The sequence below is a fragment of the Urocitellus parryii genome, chromosome 4 (assembly GCF_045843805.1).
Source record: "Urocitellus parryii isolate mUroPar1 chromosome 4, mUroPar1.hap1, whole genome shotgun sequence".
Lineage (NCBI taxonomy): Eukaryota > Metazoa > Chordata > Mammalia > Rodentia > Sciuridae > Urocitellus > Urocitellus parryii.
This window is the reverse complement of record NC_135534.1, coordinates 16876670-16900309: the sequence shown is the minus strand read 5'-3', so window position 1 is coordinate 16900309 and position 23640 is coordinate 16876670. Positions and strand designations below refer to the sequence as shown.

Here is a 23640-nt window from a genome sequence, read left to right as displayed (position 1 = left end):
GTGGTGTATTTTTCTTTCCAGGTGACTCAGCTATTTTCCTACACATTGCTCAGTGGTAGCTGTGGTGATAGAACTCAAACAATTATTTCTAACCTTTCTATTGGTAGATGAAATTGCTTGAGTATGCAGACAAACAAATAATCTTCCCTCTTTGGGGTTTCTGCATTGTTCGTGATAGGAAACTACGATGAAAATATTTCTGGGTTTCAGTAATCAGTCCCTGTGTCCAGAGCGGGCACTGGGAGACATGTGGTCATTCAACATTTATCTGAAACATAATACATGTCTAAACAAGTTTATGAAAAATTCCATGGGCTTGGGATGTGGCTCAGTGGTAGAGCACTTATATAGCCTACCTGAGGCCCTGAGTTGTATCCTCAGCGCAAAAAAATTAATAAATAAAATTCATTCCATGGTAAAAAGCAATGGAATATAATTTATAAATTATCTCAGAAGTTAATTAATAATCAATTTATAGTATAATTTCTTATTCAAATTTTGTCACAGTTGGAAATGAAATGGGATATTAAAATGATTAACATTAGTTATTATATATATTTTTAAACATTTAGTTACTACAAATTTTATTGTATTACTAGACCTATAAAATAGTTTTACTAATGACTTATTTGAAAAAATGTAAAAAAATTAAATTAGCTCAAGCACAAATGCTAAGTCAATAAGACTGTGAGGGGGAAAAAAAAAAAAAAAAACAGGAGAAATCTGGTGCTATCCTAAGAACTATTTCAGTAGAGTGTACTCACTGCTACTGAAAAGCAACCCTGGATTTGCCATCAGTCATATTTCTGTAGAGGAAAGAGTTAGCAATAGGTAAGGACATTAAATGTGTGCAGACACTGTCTGTTCACAAAGCTAACTGCATAGGTTTATAGAACAGTCAGAAATAGGTGTTTATGATGTTTTTGATTGCTAAGTTAAGGATGCATTTACAGAATGCATCCCATGTGAGGGCAAACAATGCATAGTCACTTATGAGTAGTGAGACAGGAGGTAGGTTGGTCCATGTCCTGCTGTCACCGTGCTTTCTGCCTTAAGCCCACTCTGTATTCTTCAAGAACATGCAGTTTTGAGACACAGCAGTAGGAGATATGGGAGAACTGGTACAATTCAAATTACAGCTTCTCAGATTCACCATGTGTTGAATGAAGTGTCTATATCAAAACAACATGCTGCAGATTTAAGAGAGAATATGTTTGCAGGACAGCATGTTTTATTAATGTTAAATTTGTAGCTAGATATGACTCTGAGTCCTGATCTTCATTTTCAATTTAACTGACATACAATGTCTACATATATTTATGGGGTACAATGTCAAAATTATAAGCACATATACAATAAATAATGATTGAATGGTAATTATTGTTTCAATCTCCTCAAACACTTAACATTTTTAAAAATAATTTCACATGTTTTGGTGCATTACAGGTGTACATATTGATGGGATTCATTATTACATATTCGTACACACATACAAGACAACAGTATTATTTAACCAATATCACTCCCCAGCACTTCCCTCCTCCCTTCTCCTCTCTCAGACATTGATCCATTTCCTCTAAGGACCTCTCTTTGATTTTCATGGGATCAAACCCACCTTTCTTTTCCTAACATTTAACATGTCTTTGTGTTTGTAAATCTTCTAGATGTTTTTTTTTCTTTTAGCTGTTTTGAAATCCACTCAATTTTTTTAAAATATGCAAAATTATAATTCACTTGCTCTACTTATTTTAATTGTTCAAGCCCTCAATAAGAGATAATACATTACTCTTGTTAAAACAAAGAACCACATTAAAATTATCTAAAGCATGCTAATAATAATGACTGTAGTTACCATTGATCTTGTATACATGCCAATAGATATCCCTTGCCTTGTTTAATTTACAAATTATAAGAGCACAACTACTTGGTAATTAGTTATGCTAGTAATTGTATAAAAACCAGCTAACTAGGACTGGGGTTGTAACTCAGTGGTAGAGCACTTGTCTCACTGGGTTTGATCCTCAGCACCACATAAAAAATAAATAAACAAAATAAAGATATTGTGTCCAACTACAACAAAAAAATAAAATCAAAAAAACTCAGCTAACTAAACAAATACATAAACAAAACCACACTTAACATACTAAAAAAGTTATAAAACCATAAAGTTTAAACAGTATCTTCATCTAATATTGTATGAATATTTGTTAAGTGATTTTACATCATTGAGTTTCAATTTTATCATCAGATATGAAAACAATTGTACATATGTTCTTGAGCACTCCTGCATAAAAATGAGGTATTGACTTCAAAATTCTTAGCATAATTCTGGCCACAGATGATCTGCTTTATAAATCTCAGTCCTCTCCCTTCATTATTTTATACAAGCAAATCAGAGGAATCAGACTTTAGCAAATGAAACTGTAAAAATAAAAAAAAATAAGATAGACTTTAAACAACTTATGTGGAACACTTAGCCCTTCTATATATTGAAAAGTGCTTGGTATATTTATAGTAGAAGTATGGCTGGAATTGTGGCTCAGTGGTAGAGAACTGGCCTTTCACATGAGGGGCACTGGGTTTGATCCTCAGGGCCACATAAAAATAAATAAATAAAATAAAGGTATTGTGTCCATCTACAACAACTAATAAAAGTAATAGAATAAAAGAATTTGTAAAAAAAAGTAAATAAAGTATTGAGGTTTAAGCCTTTTGCAGACAGTTGTAAAATAATGATGTTGCAGCAATTAATAAGGAGAAAAGGAAATGTTGAAATTCTCCAGGTTGATTGATGACAAGCGTAGCTTGACAAGGACAACTGTGGAAGCCAAAGAAAGGTAACTGGAGGTCATTCTGGTTCACTGACTTCTTAAAGGGAACTCTGGAAAAACATGTAGGTGTGGATATATATATACACATACACGTATAGTCATCAAGTTTGATGCTTATATCACTAATATTTGCATTATAATAATCTCATTGACTCAAGAGACTGAAGCAGGGGAATTGAAATTTCAAAGCCACCACTGTGTTCTGTGGGACACTCCTTTTCATGTATTTGTGTATGTGTGTGTGTGTATGTGTGCGCACGTGTAAATAATGAGCAAATAAATTGTTTATCCATACAGATTTAAGAGACTCAATTGTGGCTGCTGGGTTTGTGTTTCTGAGATTTGGAAAAGACTGGATGAAAAGCAATTAAGTATTGAAACATTTAAAGGTTTGCCAATCAAAATAAAGATTTAAATTATACACTTAAAATTCTAGCATGTAACAGAGAAGGTGACTTCTGTATCTTTCCATTTTTCCCATTAAAGACAAACACAAGAAAATAAATGGCTTCTGGAAATCTCACCCAAGTGACTGAATTCATTCTGATGGGAGTCTCAGACCGCCCAGAGCTGCAGATTCCCCTCTTCCTGCTCTTCTTGGTCATCTACGGGCTCACTGTAACAGGGAATCTGGGCATCATCACCCTCACCAGTGTTGATTCTCGGCTTCAGACCCCTATGTACTTCTTCCTCCGACATCTGGCTGTCATCAATCTTGGCAACTCTACTGTCATTGCCCCTAAAATGCTGGTCAACTTTTTAGTAAGTAAGAAAACCACCTCATACTATGAATGTGCCACCCAACTGGGAGGATTTCTGGTTTTCATTGTAGCAGAGATTTTCATGCTGGCCGTGATGGCCTACGACCGCTATGTGGCCATTTGCAACCCCCTGCTCTACATGGTGGTGGTATCTCGGCGGATCTGCCTTCTGCTGGTGTCCCTCACCTACTTCTATGGTTTTTGTACAGCTATTGTGGTGACACCATGTGTGTTCTCTGTGTCTTACTGCTCATCCAACATAATCAACCATTTTTACTGTGATAATGTCCCTTTGTTAGAACTGTCCTGCTCTGATACCTACATTCCAGAAACAGTGGTGTTCATCTTTTCAGGGACAAATCTGTTTTTCTCCATGATCATAGTTCTGATATCCTACTTCAACATTGTCCTTGCCATTTTGAGAATACGTTCTTCTGACGGTCGACAAAAAGCCTTTTCCACCTGTGCTTCCCACATGGTGGCTGTCACTGTGTTCTATGGGACGCTCCTTTTCATGTATTTGCAACCAAGGACCAACCACTCATTGAACACTGACAAAATGGCTTCAGTTTTCTACACGCTTGTGATTCCAATGTTAAACCCTGTAATTTATAGTCTAAGGAACAAAGATGTAAAAGATGTTTTGAAGGGATTCCTACATGGTCCATGCAAATAGTTCAAACCAATGTAAATTTAGTATTACGACTAACTTACTTGTTTTTGTTTCCTCAGAAAAATACTGCTCTTTAAACAACTTGCAGTAAATGATTAGAAACTCCATTTATCTCAGTAAAAAAATTTTAAATTGTCCTCATCCCATCTTTAATAACCCAAACAGGAAAAAAATGTATGCATGTAATAGATATTAATTATAAATGAAGGGAATTTTAAATTAAATGTGAAATACTAAAGAGGTCTTATAATTTCTAAATAAGTAAGAGATAGGCTGACTGTAGGGGATAGAGGTCAGTGACAATAATTTCTTGGAAAAGAGACAAATCTGAGATTACTCTCTTTGCAAGAGAAACATTTACAAAACAAATAAAGATAATATTTTATTTTTGCAGAATTTTCTTCATCAAGTTCTCAATTTTTTAGGAACAATTTTATCTTGTTTTTAATAATAAATGTATATCACAGAAAAACTACATTTTTAGCAAAAGATATAGACTAACCAAAAAGTATTTAGTACACATGGAAAAGAACATGTGAAAAAAATAGACTAAAATAAGTCAACATAAGCATTTTCTTCTTTTACCCCTCTCACTTGGAATGTGTACAAAAAAACAAAATTCTGTCATTCATCCAAAAAATGTATGACTAATTTTTCTACCTCATGTAAAAGTTATTATATTAATTATCTTTTTTTATGAAGCCATAACATTTAACATTATTTCTTTTAGTATTTTCATTTAATGTAATATGGAGTGAAATAAAACTATGCCCTCCCTCATAAAAGATATTGTTGTATATTTCTGCAATTTTTTGTCACATATTCCCAAGAGCCTTCCTGATCCAAAAAAAAAAATTAATAATTGCCAGGTGGCAAATCATTGTACATGTAAAATGCTAGCAATATATAATAAGTGAAGGAGAAAGATCTAGAAACATGAGGTAAATGCATTAACTGGAAAGAAATTGCATTCATGATATTTTTATGAAAATCAGAAATAAACCAAATCTAGGAATTCTGGGACTCTGATCAATGAATTATCATCTGAATCTAATCTTAAAGTTGCAGAAGAAATTAAAAAAAAAATATTCACACACTAATAGCTACTTCTAGTCTCAAGTGACACCATTAGAATTAGCTAGATCTTTTTAGCTGTAAACACATTTATTTATTTTTGTGTTTTTGGGAGACAGGAGTCTGCTCCTTCAGAAAGTTCAACGGGATTGTTTACAAGGTTTTTCATCTTCTTGATGTTTCCCCTTGGTCTGTGCTCCACTTCCAGCCAGCAATTACATCGATGTTTCTATGGCCATGTATCCTCTGATCCTCATGGTCTTTCTCTTGTGATTATGATTAAGCCAAAAAGGTGATTCATGAGACCCTGCCAATCTCCCAATATTTAGTGCAATCACATCATCAATTTTTTTTTCTATTCTAAGATAACATGTTCACAGGTTCTGGGAATCAGGACATAGAATATTTTGATGGGAGTATTATTCTTTACACAATGTCTCATTTGGCATATTTTATGAAACTGGACAACCTAAAATTTGGTAGTAATCTCATCAACTAATGTTCAATATTGTACCTCACAAGTGTTACATACTATCTAAACTTTCTATATTGTTTATTTATTTTTTTATTTATTTTTGCCCAGAATCATTACACGGAGCCTTTCTTAAATAACAGATAAACAAAAAATAATTTAATTCAAAGGTTTTGCATGAATGCAAAATCTTAGGCACATGATCACGTATTTTTCATACTCTCATTCAGTTGTGATGAATCCAACTCCATTAACCCAAGCAGATATACCTGCCAATCACAAATATTTAATGAAGCAAGATACGAAAGTAGTTGGTCACCTCTGATCTCCTATTGATCAAGGGGAGATTATACCTTTATTTCCCCTGATCTTTTAGGTTGTGCCTGGTGCCCAGGAGGTTCCATAGCATATCCTGTGTGAGTACCAACAGTAAACATTGTTTTGAGGGGTCTAGAGGAGACAGGAGATGTAAGATATAGTTATGAAGTGAAGCACTGTCTGTGCATACTCAGGAAAGTTAGGGAGTACTTGACAAGGAATTCATAGAGGTCCTTCACACTATATCTGTAGTAAGTCAATAGCTCTGACCCAACACCATAATAAAGGAATGCCCTGTGCAGGAAAGCATCACAAGTGTATCAATCTCAGGTGGGGCAAACATCAAAGTCCCTCAGGAACTTAATTATAACACAAGCCATCAAGTTTCTATAAATTCAGAAAAGTAGTGAATTCCCTTTTACAAATTTAAACCCAAATATTTACTAGAGGACCACATTATTTTTTAAGGATTCCATTTTGTTTTGAAGGAATATGAACATATATCTCAATACTTTGCTTTAAGTCCAAGACTTTGTAGGTTTAATGTAATTTCCACTACATTAAAACCCCCCAAAATGTGATTTTAATTGACCTTCTTTCTTGCAATTCAAAAAAATTGAGGAATTTTAATGTCTCCAGTGAAGATTTTTCTTGCCTTTTAAGTTTGATTTGAAAAACTGATGCTATTTCCCTAGAAATCTTTATGCTTTCCCTCATGTAGTGTACAATGTAGTAATCCATAACAGTCCTGAAATAATGCATAGGTAGGTATTTCTGGGCAATGTAATAGGTAAAGGTGTTTTGGATCTGAACCTAAATGCACAGATAATAAAACTAAATCTGACAAATGGGACTACATCAAACTAAAAAGCTCTGTAGAACAAAGGAAGCAATATACAGAGCAATAAAACAACCTATACGATAGGAGAAATGTTTTCAAGGTATTTCTCTGCAAGGGTTAATGTTCTGGAAATACAAGAAACTCAACCAATAAAGAGCAGAAACATGAATAACCCAATGAAAAAAAAGTTGGCCAAAGATCTGCATAGATAATTCTCAGCAGAAGACACACAAATGGCTAATAGATATATAGAAAGATGTTCAATGCTATTAATTATTAGAAAAATCAAAATAAAAATCACAATGAGATATAACCTCATCTTAGTGAGAATGATTATTATCAAAAGGACAAACATAATTATCAACTGCTGGTGGGCCTGTGGAGAAAGACCCTTCCTATATACTGTTGATGGTAATGCAAATTAGTTGAGCCTTTGTGGAGGACGGTGTGGAGATTCCTCACAAAATTAAAAAGAAACTCTCATGGAATCCAGAAATCCTACTACCTGTTATATACACAGGAGAAGAGAAACCCACATATTGAAAAGACTCCTGTACTCCCCTGTTTACTGGAGCAGCAATCACAATAATCAGGATATGGAATCTACTGAAATGCCCATCAGCAACTGAAGTTATAGAGAAAATGTAGTTACAATGAGTAAATTCTATTCAGCCATAACAAAGCTTGGCATCCTACGACTGGTGGCAATATAGTCAGTCCTGGGACATTATGTTAAATGAAAGAAGTAAAGCACCAAAATTAAACACTGCATGCTATCACTCATAAGAGAAATCTAAAAATTTTGATTTCACAGAGGTTGCCTTTTAGGAGTGGTGACTGAATCATGATCCTTGAGCTGTTTGGCTACAGAAATGATGCTGCTTCTGGAAAGTTTCAGTGCCATGGTACCAATAAGACTGCCCAGTTGCTAAGGTGATGCCCTGCTCAAAATGAGGTTCCTGCCTTCCATGGAATTATAAGTTCTTGACCTTAAGTTCAGATGCCAGAAAATTATGGGTGCAGGCTGATAATTATAATTGGGCTGCACGGAAATTTGTCCTTTACTCCAAGCGCTTTGTAGAAACTTTCCCACAATAAGTCATTTTAATGATAAACCTTTATAATAAACATGTTGAGCTGGCTTTTGTTCACTATTGCCTGCCAGGGTTTGTGAGCCAGCTTTTTTTCTCTTTGTGGTTCTGTTTATCTTTTCTTCATCCCATCATTGCCCCTCATCCGGTTACCTGAATTAACAGCCATTCAAGTTGTGGGAGTTGTTGCCCCTACAGGGACTGGACACAGGGGAACTTCTTCAAGTTGTCAGATGGGTGGGATGCTCCTGAGGATGTGTATCAGGTAAAAAAGGTGAGGAGCAAGTTTATAGCTTGGTGTAAAACATGGGAAAGCTTGGATCCAAAGAAAGGGATGTTTCTATGTTGTTTTGCTTAAGACTATGTTTAAATCAAAAGGGTGCAGTTGTTGCAGTTTTTAGAATTTGTCACCAAAACTTGTCTCTGATTCCCTGAAGAGGGAACAGTATATGTGGAGATCTGAGAGAGAGAGAGAGACTTAGTAAACAGCTGTACACTATGTATGCATCTGAGGTCCTGACAAAATCCCTGGGGTACTTTCACTTTGTGGTCATCAGTAGGAAATTGTCTCCATCCACCTCACGAAGGCACAAAACAGTTGACATCTGACATGATTTCTGGACTTAAGAACACTGTTAAAACTGTAAACAGTTAACAAGAAGTTCTCTGCTGAAAGCACCTATTCCTCCCCACCAGAGCACTTGCCTCTTGAGAGTAAACAGGAATTGGAGGGCAAATGGGAAAAATTGGAATTACAAGTACCCAGGTCAGCAATGTTGTCACTGTTACAACAGGTTCCCCAGGGGGAAAAAAAAAAAAAAAACAAACACATAAACTGCAGTACCACATCTGAAAAAAATACTTTTATTTATTTATTTATTTGCTTATTTATTTATTTATTTTTGGTACTAGGATTGAACTCAAAGGCTCTCAACACTCAACCACTGAACCACATCTCCAGCCTTCTTTTTCATTTTATTTAGAGACAGGGACTCACTGAGTTGTTTAGTGCCTTGCTTTTGCTGAGGCTGGCTTTGAACTTGTGATCCTCCAGTCCTAGCCTCCCAAGCTGCTGGTATTAAATACTTTTAAAGAAGAAAAAGAATAGGTAAAGCCCTCTTTGCTTTTTAGTTTTTGTTAGATATCTATCTCTCCTAGGCTTGCTTTTAAAATGTAAATTGCAAAGTCCTACAAAGCCTACAAGATTTACAGAGAATTGGTTAAGTCAATAGGACAAAAGATCACATTTAAATCTGAGCTGCTTCTGGCCTGGCTGACTATTTTCTTTTGCTCTGTTTTATTAACAGGCTCTTCCTGGATGTTATAGCACTGGGAAGAAATGCAGAAAGATCCCAAATGTGTAAGATATGCTGGTGTTGGGGATAAATCTGACTGTCATCAGAACAAATGGCCATCTGAAACATTTGTTTTCAGTGTCTGCCATGGCTGTAAGATTTATTACCTGACATTTCAACTGTAGTCCTGCTCTATTTTAAGTCATCATATAAAAGTCTGATAGGCTCTACTTTAATTTCTAACAAGCAAAATCTAATAGAGGCTTTAAAGAACATCTGTATCATTGCCTCCTACCTGTGGAACTCCACTTATTACAAAATCTTTGTTTCTTTTCTGTTTTTTTTTTTTGTGTGTGTGTGTTTGTATGCACATCTGTGTATTGTATTGTTGTGTCTACAAATGTGTTTGTGTATGTATGTACATGGTACCAAAAACTGTGATGTAGATAAATGGGTGATCATAGTTTAAAACTTAAAAATGGAGCCAAATAATTTTTAATTTGTGAGACATAAAAAAGAAGTTCAGTTTAAACTGGGGAAACAGATGAAAATAAAGATGTTTTTATTTAAAATTACTAACTTACAAGTTTTTCTAGGTGGTCAGAAAATTAATAAAATGTTGGTCTCTGTAAAATTTTTAACATGTAATATCCATTGTTTTAAGAATTCTCTTCAACTGGAAGAACATGGTTAATAGTGTTCATTACATTTGTTTGATATCTTGGCTTTTACAGTTAAAACCTAGTAAATCAGATTTAACATAAATGGGATTAAACATATGTATTTGTTAAAGGAAACATCTGATTAATTTCCAAAGTTCAAATGCTAAAATGTCAACTACTACTCAGCTGAGATATATTTAAACATGATATACATTTTCATAAATTGATAAATGGGTGAAAGGTTGACTTGTTTTTTTTTCCTCTGTCTTCACTAAAAACAGAGTTACTGGGAGTTAAGATTCTGTCAGGTATGATTTATATACAAAGAGTGCTAGAGGTTTTAGTTGGGTTTCAATTAAAGTACTATTAAAATAAAAGTAATCCATCTTATTAAAGTTAAGTAATTTATCTGTATTCAAAATTTTCATAATGGTTGTTCAATATATAAATTTTTATAGAGGTAATTAACAAAGAGATATAAGTTTTAAGTATGGGAATATATTTTAATATAGAAAGTAAAAGGAAATGTCTCTAAATGCCTTTTGCCTTGTAAAATCTTATAAAATGTGTAAATAAGTTGCAAACGATTTGTGGAGGATAAATTTCAAAGTTTTCGTGCACATAAATTGGTTATATACATTTAACACAATCAACTAAAGTTATTTAAGCTTTTTTCCTCTTTTAAAAAGAAAGTGCCTAATATCAGAAAAAACATTCACCATTTGTTTTTTGGGGATTGGCTAGTTTCACTTAGCATTATATTCCCATACCTCATCCATTTACCTGCAAATTCCATGATTTTATTCTCTTTTATTGCTGAGTAATATTCCATTGTGTATATGGGTAAAAAAGATGGTGGAATAAGATGGATATAACTACCCTAAGTACATATATGAAGACACAAATGGTGTGAATATACTTTATATACAACCAGAGATATGAAAAATTTTGCTCTATATGTGCAATATGAATTGTAATGAATTTTGCTGTCATAGATAACAAATTAAAATTTTTTAAAAAAAATCCTAATGTATGAGGCTGAAGAACTGGCATGGAGTATGCTTACAGAGACACATGAAACAGCTCTTTTCATAAGATCTGTTACAATTCAAGAGGCTAATTAGGCTGCCTAAATAAAGAGCTGAGAAGAAAGGAAAACTGACTTTGTCCCCAGACACAAATCAAATATTAATGTACTGACATAAACCAAAGTTTAATACTCCATGGGTTAAAATAACAAGGATTTCTTAAAATATTAATCTGATATAATCCACCAAGATAATTTCTTGTGTCTCTTAAGTTTTATTATTTACAGAAACTAGTCTTAGAGGAATTGGGGTTTGTAAATTCAGGTTAAAGAACAACTGTTATTTTAGAGTATTACACTATATTGCTAAGTCAATTTTTTTTTCTATAAGAGATAAACTTGATTCATACAAGTACATCAGTGTGATTGTGGTGCTATTACAGTTTTATTTTCTTTTACAGTGAAAAAGTATTCATATATAGGTTGTGGGCATAACTATAGTCATCTTCCTTTCCCCATTCCCACTTTATGAATACTGTTCTTATTCTCAAAAGTTTATTTTTACAGAAGAGTAAAAATAATTAATATAATATTACACTATTTAATGTCATATTAAATATCTCAAAATAGATGAGAGAGATTTGAATGTCACTATCAAAAAAAGAGAGGGATGAAAGTTTAAGGCGATGGATATGCAAATTACCCTTAGTTGATCATGATAATGTGTACTTGAGTCAAAACATCACATTATGGGAACTCCACATGGTACCTGATTCCTGTATATTATACGTTAACTAAAATAAGTAAACAGGTTTTAAAGTCATACCTATAATCTGTACTTTCCAAAGGACTATTACACAAATCACCTTCATAGACAAGAAAACACCCTTTCATCAGGATCATTAGAATAGGAATATAGTATGGAGAAAATCATAGCTACTGATGAAAAGAGGCAAAATAAGATTTTTTATCGTAGCATCTGACCTCCGTATTCTTGGTGTGACTGAACAAAATCCCCACTACCCATCTTATACCTTCTTCCAGCTTAAATAATTACACAGACTCCTTTAATATTTTCTCTGTTCTCTTTCTTTTCAATCTACATCTCAATTCTTCCACACTTGTATTCCACAAAGATATTGCATTATGTATATCAAGGTCATTTCACAAGTTATTCCTCCACATATCAACTTTCATGCCACATTACACTCAAGCGTTGGTGCTAACACTCTAATTTCTCCTCCTCACCACCACCACATCCTCCTTCTCTTTCTCCTGCTCCTCTTCCTCCCCCTTTTCTTCTTCTTCTTCCTCTTCCTCCTTCCCTCCTTCTCCTCTTCTTCTTCCTCTTCCTCCCCTTCCTCCTCCTTCTTCTGTTGGTACCATGGATTGAATTCAAAGGGGTTCAACCACAGACCCGCATCCCCATACCGATTCTTCACTTTTTATTTTGACACAGATTCTTGCTAAGTTGCTTAGGGCCTCACTAAGATACTGAGGCTGGCTTTGAACTGGAGATTCTCCTGCCTCAGTCTCCAGAGCCCCTGAGTTTGCAATCTCAGTTATGCACCTCCACAACCTGTTGTTGAATATAATTCTTAAAATAGTTTTAAAACAACAACCCATTGTTTGATTTGGAGTAGTTTTGTTGGAGTGGTAGTTGTGATGTAGAAAAAAATTCCTTCATCGCAATATGTAGATGGATTTGTGTTAACTATGGAAATTTCAAAATATATTCTTAAAAAGAAATTCTAGCAAGAAGAGCCATTTGAGGTATAGTGTTTTAAATAGGTCACTGATTATTAAAAAATAAGGTATACCATATTTCTTAAAGATAGAGTATATACTGAATGATAAGGTTATTAATGTTTGTACAATCATAAAAGCATTTGATTCAAGGTATGAACTCACAAGTTTGTATTGTGTTAAGTAAAATGCTTTTCAGGTTGTAGAAGTAAAAATCTTTCATGTTAAGATGTTAATGCTGGGTTCGGTGGTACACACCTGGAATCCTAGCATATTGGGAGGCTGAGGCAGAAGGATTGCAAGTTCAAATCCAGTCTCAGAAACTTAGCAAAGCTCTTAGTGAGATCCTGTCTTTAAAAAAAAGGAAAAAAAATAAAATATAGAAAGAAAAGACAAAACAAAAGAGCTGATGTTGTTCAGTGTTTGTGCACACCTGGGTTCAATCTTTAGTACCCCCTCCTCAAACCAACAAACAAACAAAATGATGCATTTTGATGACCAAGCAATCATTACTGCAGTTAGGAAGCCATTCTTGGATTGAGTGACATCTTTTCTGTTGTGATCCCTTTTGTAATGGTTTCCTGCCTGTACTATATGGTTGTTCCATGTTTTTGTTGCTGTTGTTATTGTTGTTGTTGTTTGTATGTTTTTTAGCACCAGGGATTAAACCACAGAGTCACATCTCTAGCTCTTTTTATTTTCCTTTATTTGTTTATTTATATGTTTGTTACATGTTATTTTGAGACAGCATCTCACTAAGTTGCCTAGGGTCTTGCTTACTTGTGGAGGCTGGCTTTGAACTTGCCATCCTCTTGCTTCAGCCTCCAGAGTTTTGCTGGTATTACAGGTGTGCACCAAGACCCCAGGACTGTTTAACTTTTTTTTTTTCCCTAGAGATTTTTTTAACAGTAGAAAAGTAAAGTACAAGCTCTGTAACAGAAAGTCATTGAGGACATCTACTGGGCATAAAACGGAGTGATGAAAAGAATTGCCTAGTGCATGCTGGGCACCATAGTGCATGCCTGTATTCCCAACAGCTTGGGAGCTGAGATAAGAGGATCTAGAGTTCAAAGCCAGCCTCAGTAACAGTGAGGCACTAAGGAACTCAGTGAAACACTGTCTCTAAATAAAATACAAAAAGCTCTGGCTCACTGATTGAGTGCCCCTGAGTTCAATCCCCTAAACCCCCTCTCCCTGCAAGAAAACCTGTCTACTGCCTATATTATCTTGGGAGGCACCTGATATAGGCAGGAATTCAGTCATTGTGCCAACACTAACAACAAGGAGAATGTAAAATAATCTAGCAAAGTACCCATGAAGAAAAGGGAAAAAGGTTTCGTGATCACTCATCCCACCTCATTCATTGAATGTATGTCAATTTTTTTTGTGTCATTTCCACAACTATTTTATCAGCATTATCAAAGTTTTCCATCTTGTCTGTCATTTAAAGTTTGTAAAATGAAAGTTCATGTAGATTTACTAGGAAAGTAACCAATAAATGCTCTCTTTTATACATTGTATCTGACATAGAAGGGGTACACTGCCATTTGAAGACTTGGTTTACATTTGTTTGCTTTGACTAGATCTATTTCTGATCATTAACATTGTTTTCTAGATGCATAAGAGAAGTAAGTCTATCCTTTGATTTTTTTCTACTATTGCTAACCCATGCAGACATTTGATTTTTCTTAACATATACTATGAATTCTAAATTTACTTTAAAAGTTAAACAGCTAATATAAAAACATCTGTGTAATTGTGATGCTAAACATTACTGGATTCTTTGTATTTTAGATGTGTTTATGTTCTTCAAGTATGCAAGGCTTTTAGAATGTAAAGGTTAAGAGAACACTTTATCAAGTTGGTGTTCTCCAAACAAAACTTATCTGTAGCAGTAGTCTCCTTCAGATTTATATAGAAATAATAAACTTGGCTGGTATTTCTATCATTCAATGTTTTGTAACTGGATAATGGTAACCTGCCATTAAGAAATTATATGCAAAATTTTGTATTATCCTTTTTTACTGGGATGAGAAGTTAAATGTATTTTTGGAATGTAATAAGAGAGATTGGTTTATTCAAATGTTGACAATGTGGAACGTGAAAACATTCTGCCACTTTTCCCACAAAAAGGAAGTCACGAACTCTCTCAGCCTTTGTGTTTGATCCATATTTCAGGAGTAATGTTATAGTATGTTAACTGATATTCAGAAATATTCAGGTAACAATATATGAGAATTTTGTACAATGACACTTAAAAAAAAGCAAAGATCAGTTTCAGAAATAAAACACTTAAAGTTTTGCCAAGAGTTAAGGCTCTGCCTCTCATTTTTTCTCCATTCTACAATGGCTCCAAAGTATGCTAGAATTAAGTTTATTGAAAGTGTTTGTGTTCAAAAGATAGATTTTTTTTATTGTTGCTTCTGTTGTAAGAATTGCTATGATCTCAAACAGGGTATATAATAAAAATTTTAAGAAAGTCTTCCTTCTTATCTCTTTATAGACACTTAAATATGAAAATTTTATTCACAAATAAATCAATAAAAAGTTATTGTACTTGCCTCTGTTAAATATCTGGATTTTTTGTGAACCTGAACTTTGCTTATAAGTATATTAATTCTAGTCCAGTATTCATATTATTTAATAAAATAATATATCAAAGCAATTAAAGTAATTCTAGTTTTATCAAGTTTTATCTGATTTGATTTCATATTCTAATCACTGTGACCATCATGTGTCAGCAATATGTATTCATAATTTGGAATTTGAGAGTACAAAATTCTACCGTACATTGATGGTAGGATGTATATTGATGTAATCTTAAAATAAATCCATCCTTATCCAAATTAATTAAATTTGTTTCTCCTGAATGAAGTACACACTCAAGAAGGTATATCACAGAGATGTCCATTCACGGGCCACTGTGAAGACACACACAATGTTGGTAATTTTGATAACATGTAGAGATATCAGGAATTATTGACAAACTAAACTCCTTTAGTATAAAAATGTGTATATAAAATAGGAGTAGACAGATTATAATAATTAGACTCAATAGAATTCATCAAATTCTGATGTCATGTATATTAAAATGAATATATTTCTAAAACATTATTTAGTAAAACCTGAGGTATCATAAAGAAATAAAAAACACATGTATGTGCACATTAAATGTACATTATTTTTACCCTATAAGAATATTCTAGTTCTTAGGGACACATAGCAAGACTTGAAGAGAAGGTAAATATGTGGAAAAACGAGACTTAAAGTGGGGATGGGAAGTGAGGAGTGATATGGAATTAAGGTCTCATTATCTCTTATTTACTAAAGTTTAAAAAGTTGAGTTACACACATAATATGAACATGTTTTGAGTTTTTTAGAATTGCTATAGGAGATGGTCAAAAGTTACCAGTCCATAGACAAATAACTGGTGTAAGCCATTGTGGAAAATGTCAAATGGTGACATTATGGATGAACAAGTCATGCATCCAATAGATACTAAAATTTTAACAGATATATGAGTGGTGGAGATGAAATTAATAACAAAGAAAAGCAGCTGAATAATGTAAAAGAATTCTCCAATAGGGAAATCACTGGTACTCTGGATAATTAACCAATACCCAAGTGGCATTGAGGCCATTCCCACATGCTTTGGGAGTAACCATGAAATTTTGTTCAAGCCCCAAGAAACAACCTTTAAAAAAAATAAAAAAGATACTTATCAGTTTTTCTGACTGAAGTTAAGTTAGTAGTCATACAGAAGAACAAGAACCCACTTATCATTTTAGGTGTGTAGTTGGAACTGGTCATCATGATTGCCAGATTAGTTCTAGGAATTGACACTGGTCTTAAATTTAAACTACAGTCAAAATTCTACTCAGCAATGCCAGACTTAGTATATTTTGTCATAATCACTAATCTACTTCCCAAGATTGTGTTTTCTGGAAGAATGAGGTGGTTTTAAATACTATTGTTGTGTTTTTTGAAGGTGGTAAGGAACCCTGATTCTCTTTGTTAGTATTTCTATGCTATACTCTTCTAATCAATGAATATATTGAGAAAGAATATAGGGTGTTGATGTTGAGTGTAAGTGCCTCAAATAAAAATAGCTTTCTGATAGGACTACCAGTTATGCAGTAAATTAATACTATTGTTTTCTCTCTCTATCATACCTATGATATGTTCCATAGTTAAATGTGGTCTGCTTTCATTAACACCATGTAAGACTGGATTGGACACAGTATGAATTTCCCCAAGAGCAGCTTCTGAAGAAAAGATGTAAGTATTTGATGTTTATTTGATAAGTGATTCCAGAAAGCATAAATGGTGGAATGGAAAATATGAGACAAAATAGGGTTAAAGCTAATGACATGTTTAGCAAAGAATGTTGTACAGTCATAAATAACTGAGGTTCACTCATATAAGATGATTTGAGAGGTTCTGCTGAACTTTCCATGGAGTAGTGCCAAGGAAGGACACAGGAGCTTGGACATTTACTCATTGATTCCTAGAAGACCCTTATTGGTTGAATATTGGTCCTTGTCATTTGTGAAATCCCTGGGATGTTCAGACTGCCTTGAAAGCTCTCTAGACACTTTGTCCTCAGGAAAGAAGGAGAATACTCAATGTGCAAAGCTGTCAAGGTGTCAGAACAAGTCCACCATGTCTACAGACCATGGGAGGAGTGGCACAAAGTGATGACAGATGAGGAAGCATGATAACAGTGGGATTTGCAATTGAATGAGATGGTAAAAGCAAGTTAAAATAGTCAATGTTCTGATTTAGGCTAGTATACAACACAATAACAGGATACCTCTGCTTCTGTATTTAATTTGCAGTTGTTCCTATATGAATGATGAGGCATAAAACTTAGAACTATATCCACAATATGTTTTAATGGGGGTAAAATTGAGTTTAATACCAATGAAGGGTTAGGGACGGTCACCCATGTAAGAATTATAAATCAAGTATTTGGGCTTAGATTTCAGTTTGGGTGAAATTTTCACAATTTAGAGACTTAGTTCTAAGCATGTTTTATCCTCTTCTATTGTATGGTGTTACCTAAATGCATGAAGAGTTTTCTTCATGATCTGTTTTCACTGGGGATTAAGGTTCCGAATGTCAGGAAATATGTCAAAAATCTAATAATCATTTTTAAAATTATATGACCAATGTCATGCAAGACATTACAGGGTTTTGATAGTTCTCTTCCATGAACCATGTCACAACTAGTACATATACTTGCTATTAAATAACACACTTCTTAAACAATTCCCAGTTCATTGCTTTGAAATACAATTTCCTTTTATGAAATTACCTAAAAGCATTGATAATATTTGTTTTTAACTTCATGGATAATATATACCACAAGTGAATATGGAAAAGTATTTTGGAGGATGAGAAGAAGAGAGTAAGAGGTTGCACATACCTCTCCACAGGTACAAGTTACATGACACAGGTACAAAAAAAGACCATATAACTCAGCCAATTGTTCTTTTTTTAGAATCTTAGATAAGGGAATATAATTACATTGAATAATGCAGGTTTCAAAAGTTTGTAAGGATATTAAAAACCTATTTTTAAACATTTAAGGAAAAAAATAATATAGATGTTAGGCAAGAAAAAATAATTACCAACACTATAGAAAGGTCTTTAATACTTTTGAACTAAGAACACTTAAAAATGGTTAAAATGGTAAATTTTATGATGTGTAATTCCCCCAATATATAAAACAAAAATAAAAATTAAAAAAAAAACACTCACTGACCCAGTACAAAAACCTGCAGGGATCATTACTAAAAGCCACATTATTTAGATCTGGGGTTGGACTTTGAAACCCAAAGTTCACAGATAAATAAGTGCATTTTTTTTCTGAAGTCACACAAACTTGAAATTTTTTTTAATAGCACTTGTTTCAGAGATGTAATTGAGGAAGATTGATGCTGATTTCATATGATTGCATAACACAGTTAGTATTTATCAATTTAGACACTGCAGTGTACCTTTTAAAATAAAAAATGGGAATATAAACAGCTCTCATTAGTTTGCCAGCTGTGTTGCATGAAAGAATGTCGGTGTTTGTCCTTTTCACTTATGATTTTAAATAATTAATACATATTTCTGCTAATGCTTACTCACTGAAAGACTGCTGAGCCAAATACATTTTTAGAAATATCCATGATTCTTCTTTCCTTAGTCCCCTTCCTAAGTTTCTTGGTGTCATATCATATAGTACAATTCATTAAAAACATGTTTTGTTTTGTTTTGTTTTCTGAGTACCCTGTTATGTTCTATTGCCATGTTGTCTTAACACTCCTTAAAATCTGGTAACATAGGGAAGTTTGATGCATGTCCTGTGTATTTTTTATTGTTTCCATTTTCTATATAAGTAGTAGAGTCATTGTCATATCCTACAAAAATACACTATTAAGAGTTTGGAAAGTCATCAAATAAATAGATTACTTTGGGTAAAGTCAGTTGTAGCAACTTGTACATGAAGCAAAATATATCAGACACAGAAAGACAAGTAAAACATTTTAGTCATTGATGGAAACTAAAAAGTGCAACTCATAGAAGAAGGTGAAGCAGTGATAATTAGAGATTGGGAACTATATGGGAGGAACAGGAAGGAGTAAGAAAGGGCTCCAAAACATGGTCAGAGAGGAGGGATATGTCATGATTTTGGATAGTACAGCACATTAAATACTGGTAACAGTAAACTATGATATTTTTGAAAATTACCAAAAGATTATGAGATGATTCATATTCTGGCATATGACAATGATTCACGTTTGATGAGATAGAAGTGTTCTTTACACTGATTTGACCATTAAACATTGGACATAGGCATATCAAATTATCATAATGTACATCATATACATGAATAAACAATTATTAGTTAATAAAAAGAATTGACATTTTGTGACACTGTTGTATAATCCAGGCACATAGCGCTTCTACAAATTTATATGGGACATCTCTAACTTTTTTCAAAAGTTTTTTTTTCTCTTTTTAAGACTAAGTGCAGTTTAACTTTTCTGATATATTCTATCCACAATGAAATTGTCTTCCAATTCTAAATCTGTGTTGTTTTGAGCCATAATTAATGGCATTATTTATTTGTATATTGGAATATTTATTTTTTGTTTCAGAGGTAATCTGATAACTTGATAGATTATATTTAGATTTCCTAATATTAAATGTCTTAGCCAAAATTGTGATTAACCCAAATTTAATGTAGATTTTTAAAATTCTCATTTATTCCTATAATGATCTTATTAACATGTTAATAATGGTTGAATACTCACATCTACATTTGAAATGAGAACTATATGGTAATGAAACAGAGGCCCCTGTGTAAAACATGACCAATTAAGAATAGGGAGTAAAATCTCAGCAGTGAAAAAGATAAGGAAAACAGCTGTCAGTTTAGTGTTATCAGATGCACCAGTAAATTATGAATTACAAGCAAGCCAATTTTCAAAGTAATGGAAATAAGATAACATAATGCCATAATGGTTTTCAAGTTAGGTTTTAGCTTCAGGGATGGAGGAGAGTCATTTTAAATTGCTTCATGTCAAAAAATATAGGCCTGCTGTGCTTGGGGACTCATGCTTAACCCTCACCTACACAGGGAGGCTGAAACAGGAGGATTGTAAATTTAAGGCCAGGCTTGGAAAATTAGCAAAGTCCTGTGTAATTTTTTTTTTTAAGTTAAAACTAAAAAGGGCTGGTTATGCATTTCAGCAACAGAACATCCAGGGATACCAAACACAACAAAGAAGCAACAGCAACAACAACAAAAAGTACAAAAATATTTCATGCCAGGAACTGTGGCGCATGCTTGTAATCCCAGCAGCTTGGGAGGCTGAGTCAGGAGGATCCTGACTTCAAAGCCAGCCCCAGCAACAGGAAGTGCTTAACAAAGTTAGTGAGACCCTGTCTCTAAATACAAAACAAAATAGGGCTGGGGAATATAGCTCTGTGTTTGAGTCCCTGAGAGTTCAGTCCCCAGTTAAAAAAAAAAAAATCCTTGAGTCTATCTTACATGTAATTTTTGGAACATTAAAATTTTAACAGGTGATATAACTCCTGAAACCTAAGGATTTTTGATGATACTTCCCACAATCAGGTAAATTAATGGACTGGATGGACCAAGAGAACCTAACAGTGTTCGATGAATTCATCTTAATGGGCATCACAAAACACCCTGAATTACAGGCTCCCTTCTTTGGGCTGTTCCTCGTCATCTACATGGTCTCACTGCTGGGCAATTTGGGCATTATCATCCTCACTGAGGTGGACTCCAGGCTACAAACACCCATGTATTTTTTTCTCAAACACCTGGCTTTCATTGATCTTGGTAACTCAACAGCTGTGGGACCAAAAATGTTGGTAAATTTTGTAGCCATTCAAAACGTAATTCCCTACAATTGGTGTGCTACACAGTTAGCGTTCATTATCTTTTTTGTCCTTAATGAGCTTTATATTCTTGCAGCAATGGCTTATGACCGCTACGTGGCCATCTGCAACCCTCTGCTCTACACAGTCATCATGTCAAAAAGAGTTTGCTGAGTGCTGGTGGTAATCCCCTATCTCTACAGCGCCTCTCTGTCTCTGGTAACCACCATAAAAATATTTATCTCCTCCTTCTGTGGCAATAATGTTATCAGTCATTTCTATTGTGACAGTCTTCCCTTGTTAACTTTGATTTGCTCAAGTACACGAGAGATTGAGTTAATAATATTGATCTTTTCAGCATTTACTTTTGTTTCATCTCTTCTGATCATCCTTGTCTCTTACATTCTGATCCTCCTGGCCATCCTCAGGATGAACTCTGCAGAGGGCAGGAGTAAAGCCTTCTCCACCTGTGGGTCTCACCTGACAGTGGTAGTTGTATTATACGGGACTCTATTCTTCATGTATGTGCAGCCCAAGTCCAGTCACTCCTTTGATACTGACAAGATGACCTCTTTATTTTACACCCTGGTGATACCCATGCTGAATCCCATTATCTACAGTTTGAGAAATACAGAGGTTAAAGGTGCCATGTGGAGGATATGGGAAAATCTGTGCAAACGTCTCATTTCAAGTCCAATATAGAATGTGTATATAATAAATAAGTTTGTTGGTAACTATTTACTATATGCAATAAGTCTTTGAAAGCTCTACATAGAAAAGACATAGAAAACTAAAATATTTTCCTTGATTTCAACATATAGATGAGTTAATGTTGATGGACCTTTGGATATTCAGTTTGATTTGTCCTCCAGATTAGTATACATGTTTGAATTTTATTTCACACTCTTTCCACACAGATTTCTCCTGACATGCTGATGTAGACAAAGCAGCTATGCTATTGTGTTTTGTAGGGATACACTACAAAAAATAATGCATCATCAATAACAACTTTTAAGACATTCTATCTACCCTGTGCTATGTAGTCTCAGATTTCAATTAAACTATAGTATCTATCTTTATTGAACATACACATATGAATGTGTATATATGTATAAATATGCATATATATAGTGTTTTATTTAAGAAAAAAAAATAAAATTGTAATTGCTCACTTTTAAAAGACACAATCTTGTACATGGAAATCCCCCCAAAAATAAAAGTTTAAATTTTAAAATGAGTGACACTTGGGAAATTGTTACTATAAGGTCATCATATAAAATATCAATTACATGGCTAACTGTTAGGACATAATATTTGAGTATCAATTTAAAATATGTGCTACACTAGCAATGAAAATTAAAGTATTTAAGAAAAATCTAATGAACAAATCACATGACCTTCATGATATAATATAACATAATATCACTACAGATTTTTGAAAAAATATTTAAGTGTAGCAATATAACATGTCTATGGTTGGAATTAATAAATATTGTGAATAAGTCAGTTCTCCTTAAAATTTTCTATAAGTTTAATGTAGGAACAATAAAAAATTTACCAGTGTTTTAAAATACTCAAATAGATGCCAAACTGATTTTGAAATGTAAAGTACAAAGAAAAACTAGGGCAATATCTTGAAAAAGAGAGAACCTGGGGGAGTTCCAATAATAGATGTCAATTCTTGACATAAAACTGCATTATTTTTTAGAAATTGTGATGTTGGTAGACATGTGGACAGATAGAATATTAAACAAAGGTCAGGGGCTGGGGATGTGGCTCAAGCGGTAGCGCGCTCGCCTGGCATGCATGCGGCCCGGGTTCGATCCTCAGCACCATATACCAACAAAGATGTTGTGTCCGCCGAGAACTAAAAAATAAACAAAGGTCAGATATAGAACCTCTGGAAGTTGGTTTAGAAATGATTAGACTGTTTAGTACATTGAAATAATTTACTTAGACTTCCTGTGTATGAAACTTCGTCATTTATATGTATACCTTATACAATACTCAATATATGATAAAGTCAGTAAATATTGAGTTAATGCATGTTTAATAGTGTATATATATACATCAAAAAATTAATTCATATATACATATATGTATATTTCTTCATCAAAATATCATTCTGTATATTATGTATACATGGAAAGTACTTGTTATTTTAAAGGTTACACATACAAGATTCAAATTTAATTGAGAAATTATATGAATTTAAATAACAATTCTAGAATTACACATTCTCTAGAATAACATGCAAGTCATAGCTTCATATCTTTGGATAAGGAGAGATACCTTAAATATGGTACAAGAATAATAACATAAAATCTAAACAGTAATCTATAAAAACACAAAAATGACCAAAAAATTAATGTGTTCAATTAATAAAAGTATACCAAAGAATAATGAAGAGGCAATGCAGAGTCAATACATTTCCAACACGTTCAACCA

The 23640-nt window shown here is 33.6% G+C and overlaps 1 protein-coding gene and 1 pseudogene across 1 annotated transcript; both read left to right on the top strand.

Moving 5' to 3' along the window:
- The first annotated feature begins 3335 nt into the window (after positions 1-3335).
- LOC113177076 (olfactory receptor 8J3-like) lies at positions 3336-7599 on the top strand. The gene is made up of 2 exons (XM_026381602.1): positions 3336-4243; positions 7449-7599. The coding sequence occupies exons 1-2, from the start codon at positions 3336-3338 to the stop codon at positions 7597-7599; spliced, it is 1059 nt and encodes a 352-aa protein (XP_026237387.1).
- Positions 7600-20940: 13341 nt separating this feature from the next.
- On the top strand, positions 20941-21894 carry LOC113177075 (olfactory receptor 8K3-like; annotated as a pseudogene).
- The last annotated feature ends 1746 nt before the right edge of the window (positions 21895-23640 follow it).

Excerpts from the sequence above, each read along its gene's own strand:
- LOC113177076 (XM_026381602.1), top strand. The coding sequence starts at position 3,336 with ATGGCTTCTGGAAATCTCACCCAAGTGACTGAATTCATTCTGATGGGA. Across the intron at positions 4,244-7,448 it reads GTAAAAGATGTTTTGAAGGG|TCTCATGGAATCCAGAAATC; the intron begins ATTCCTACATGG and ends TTAAAAAGAAAC.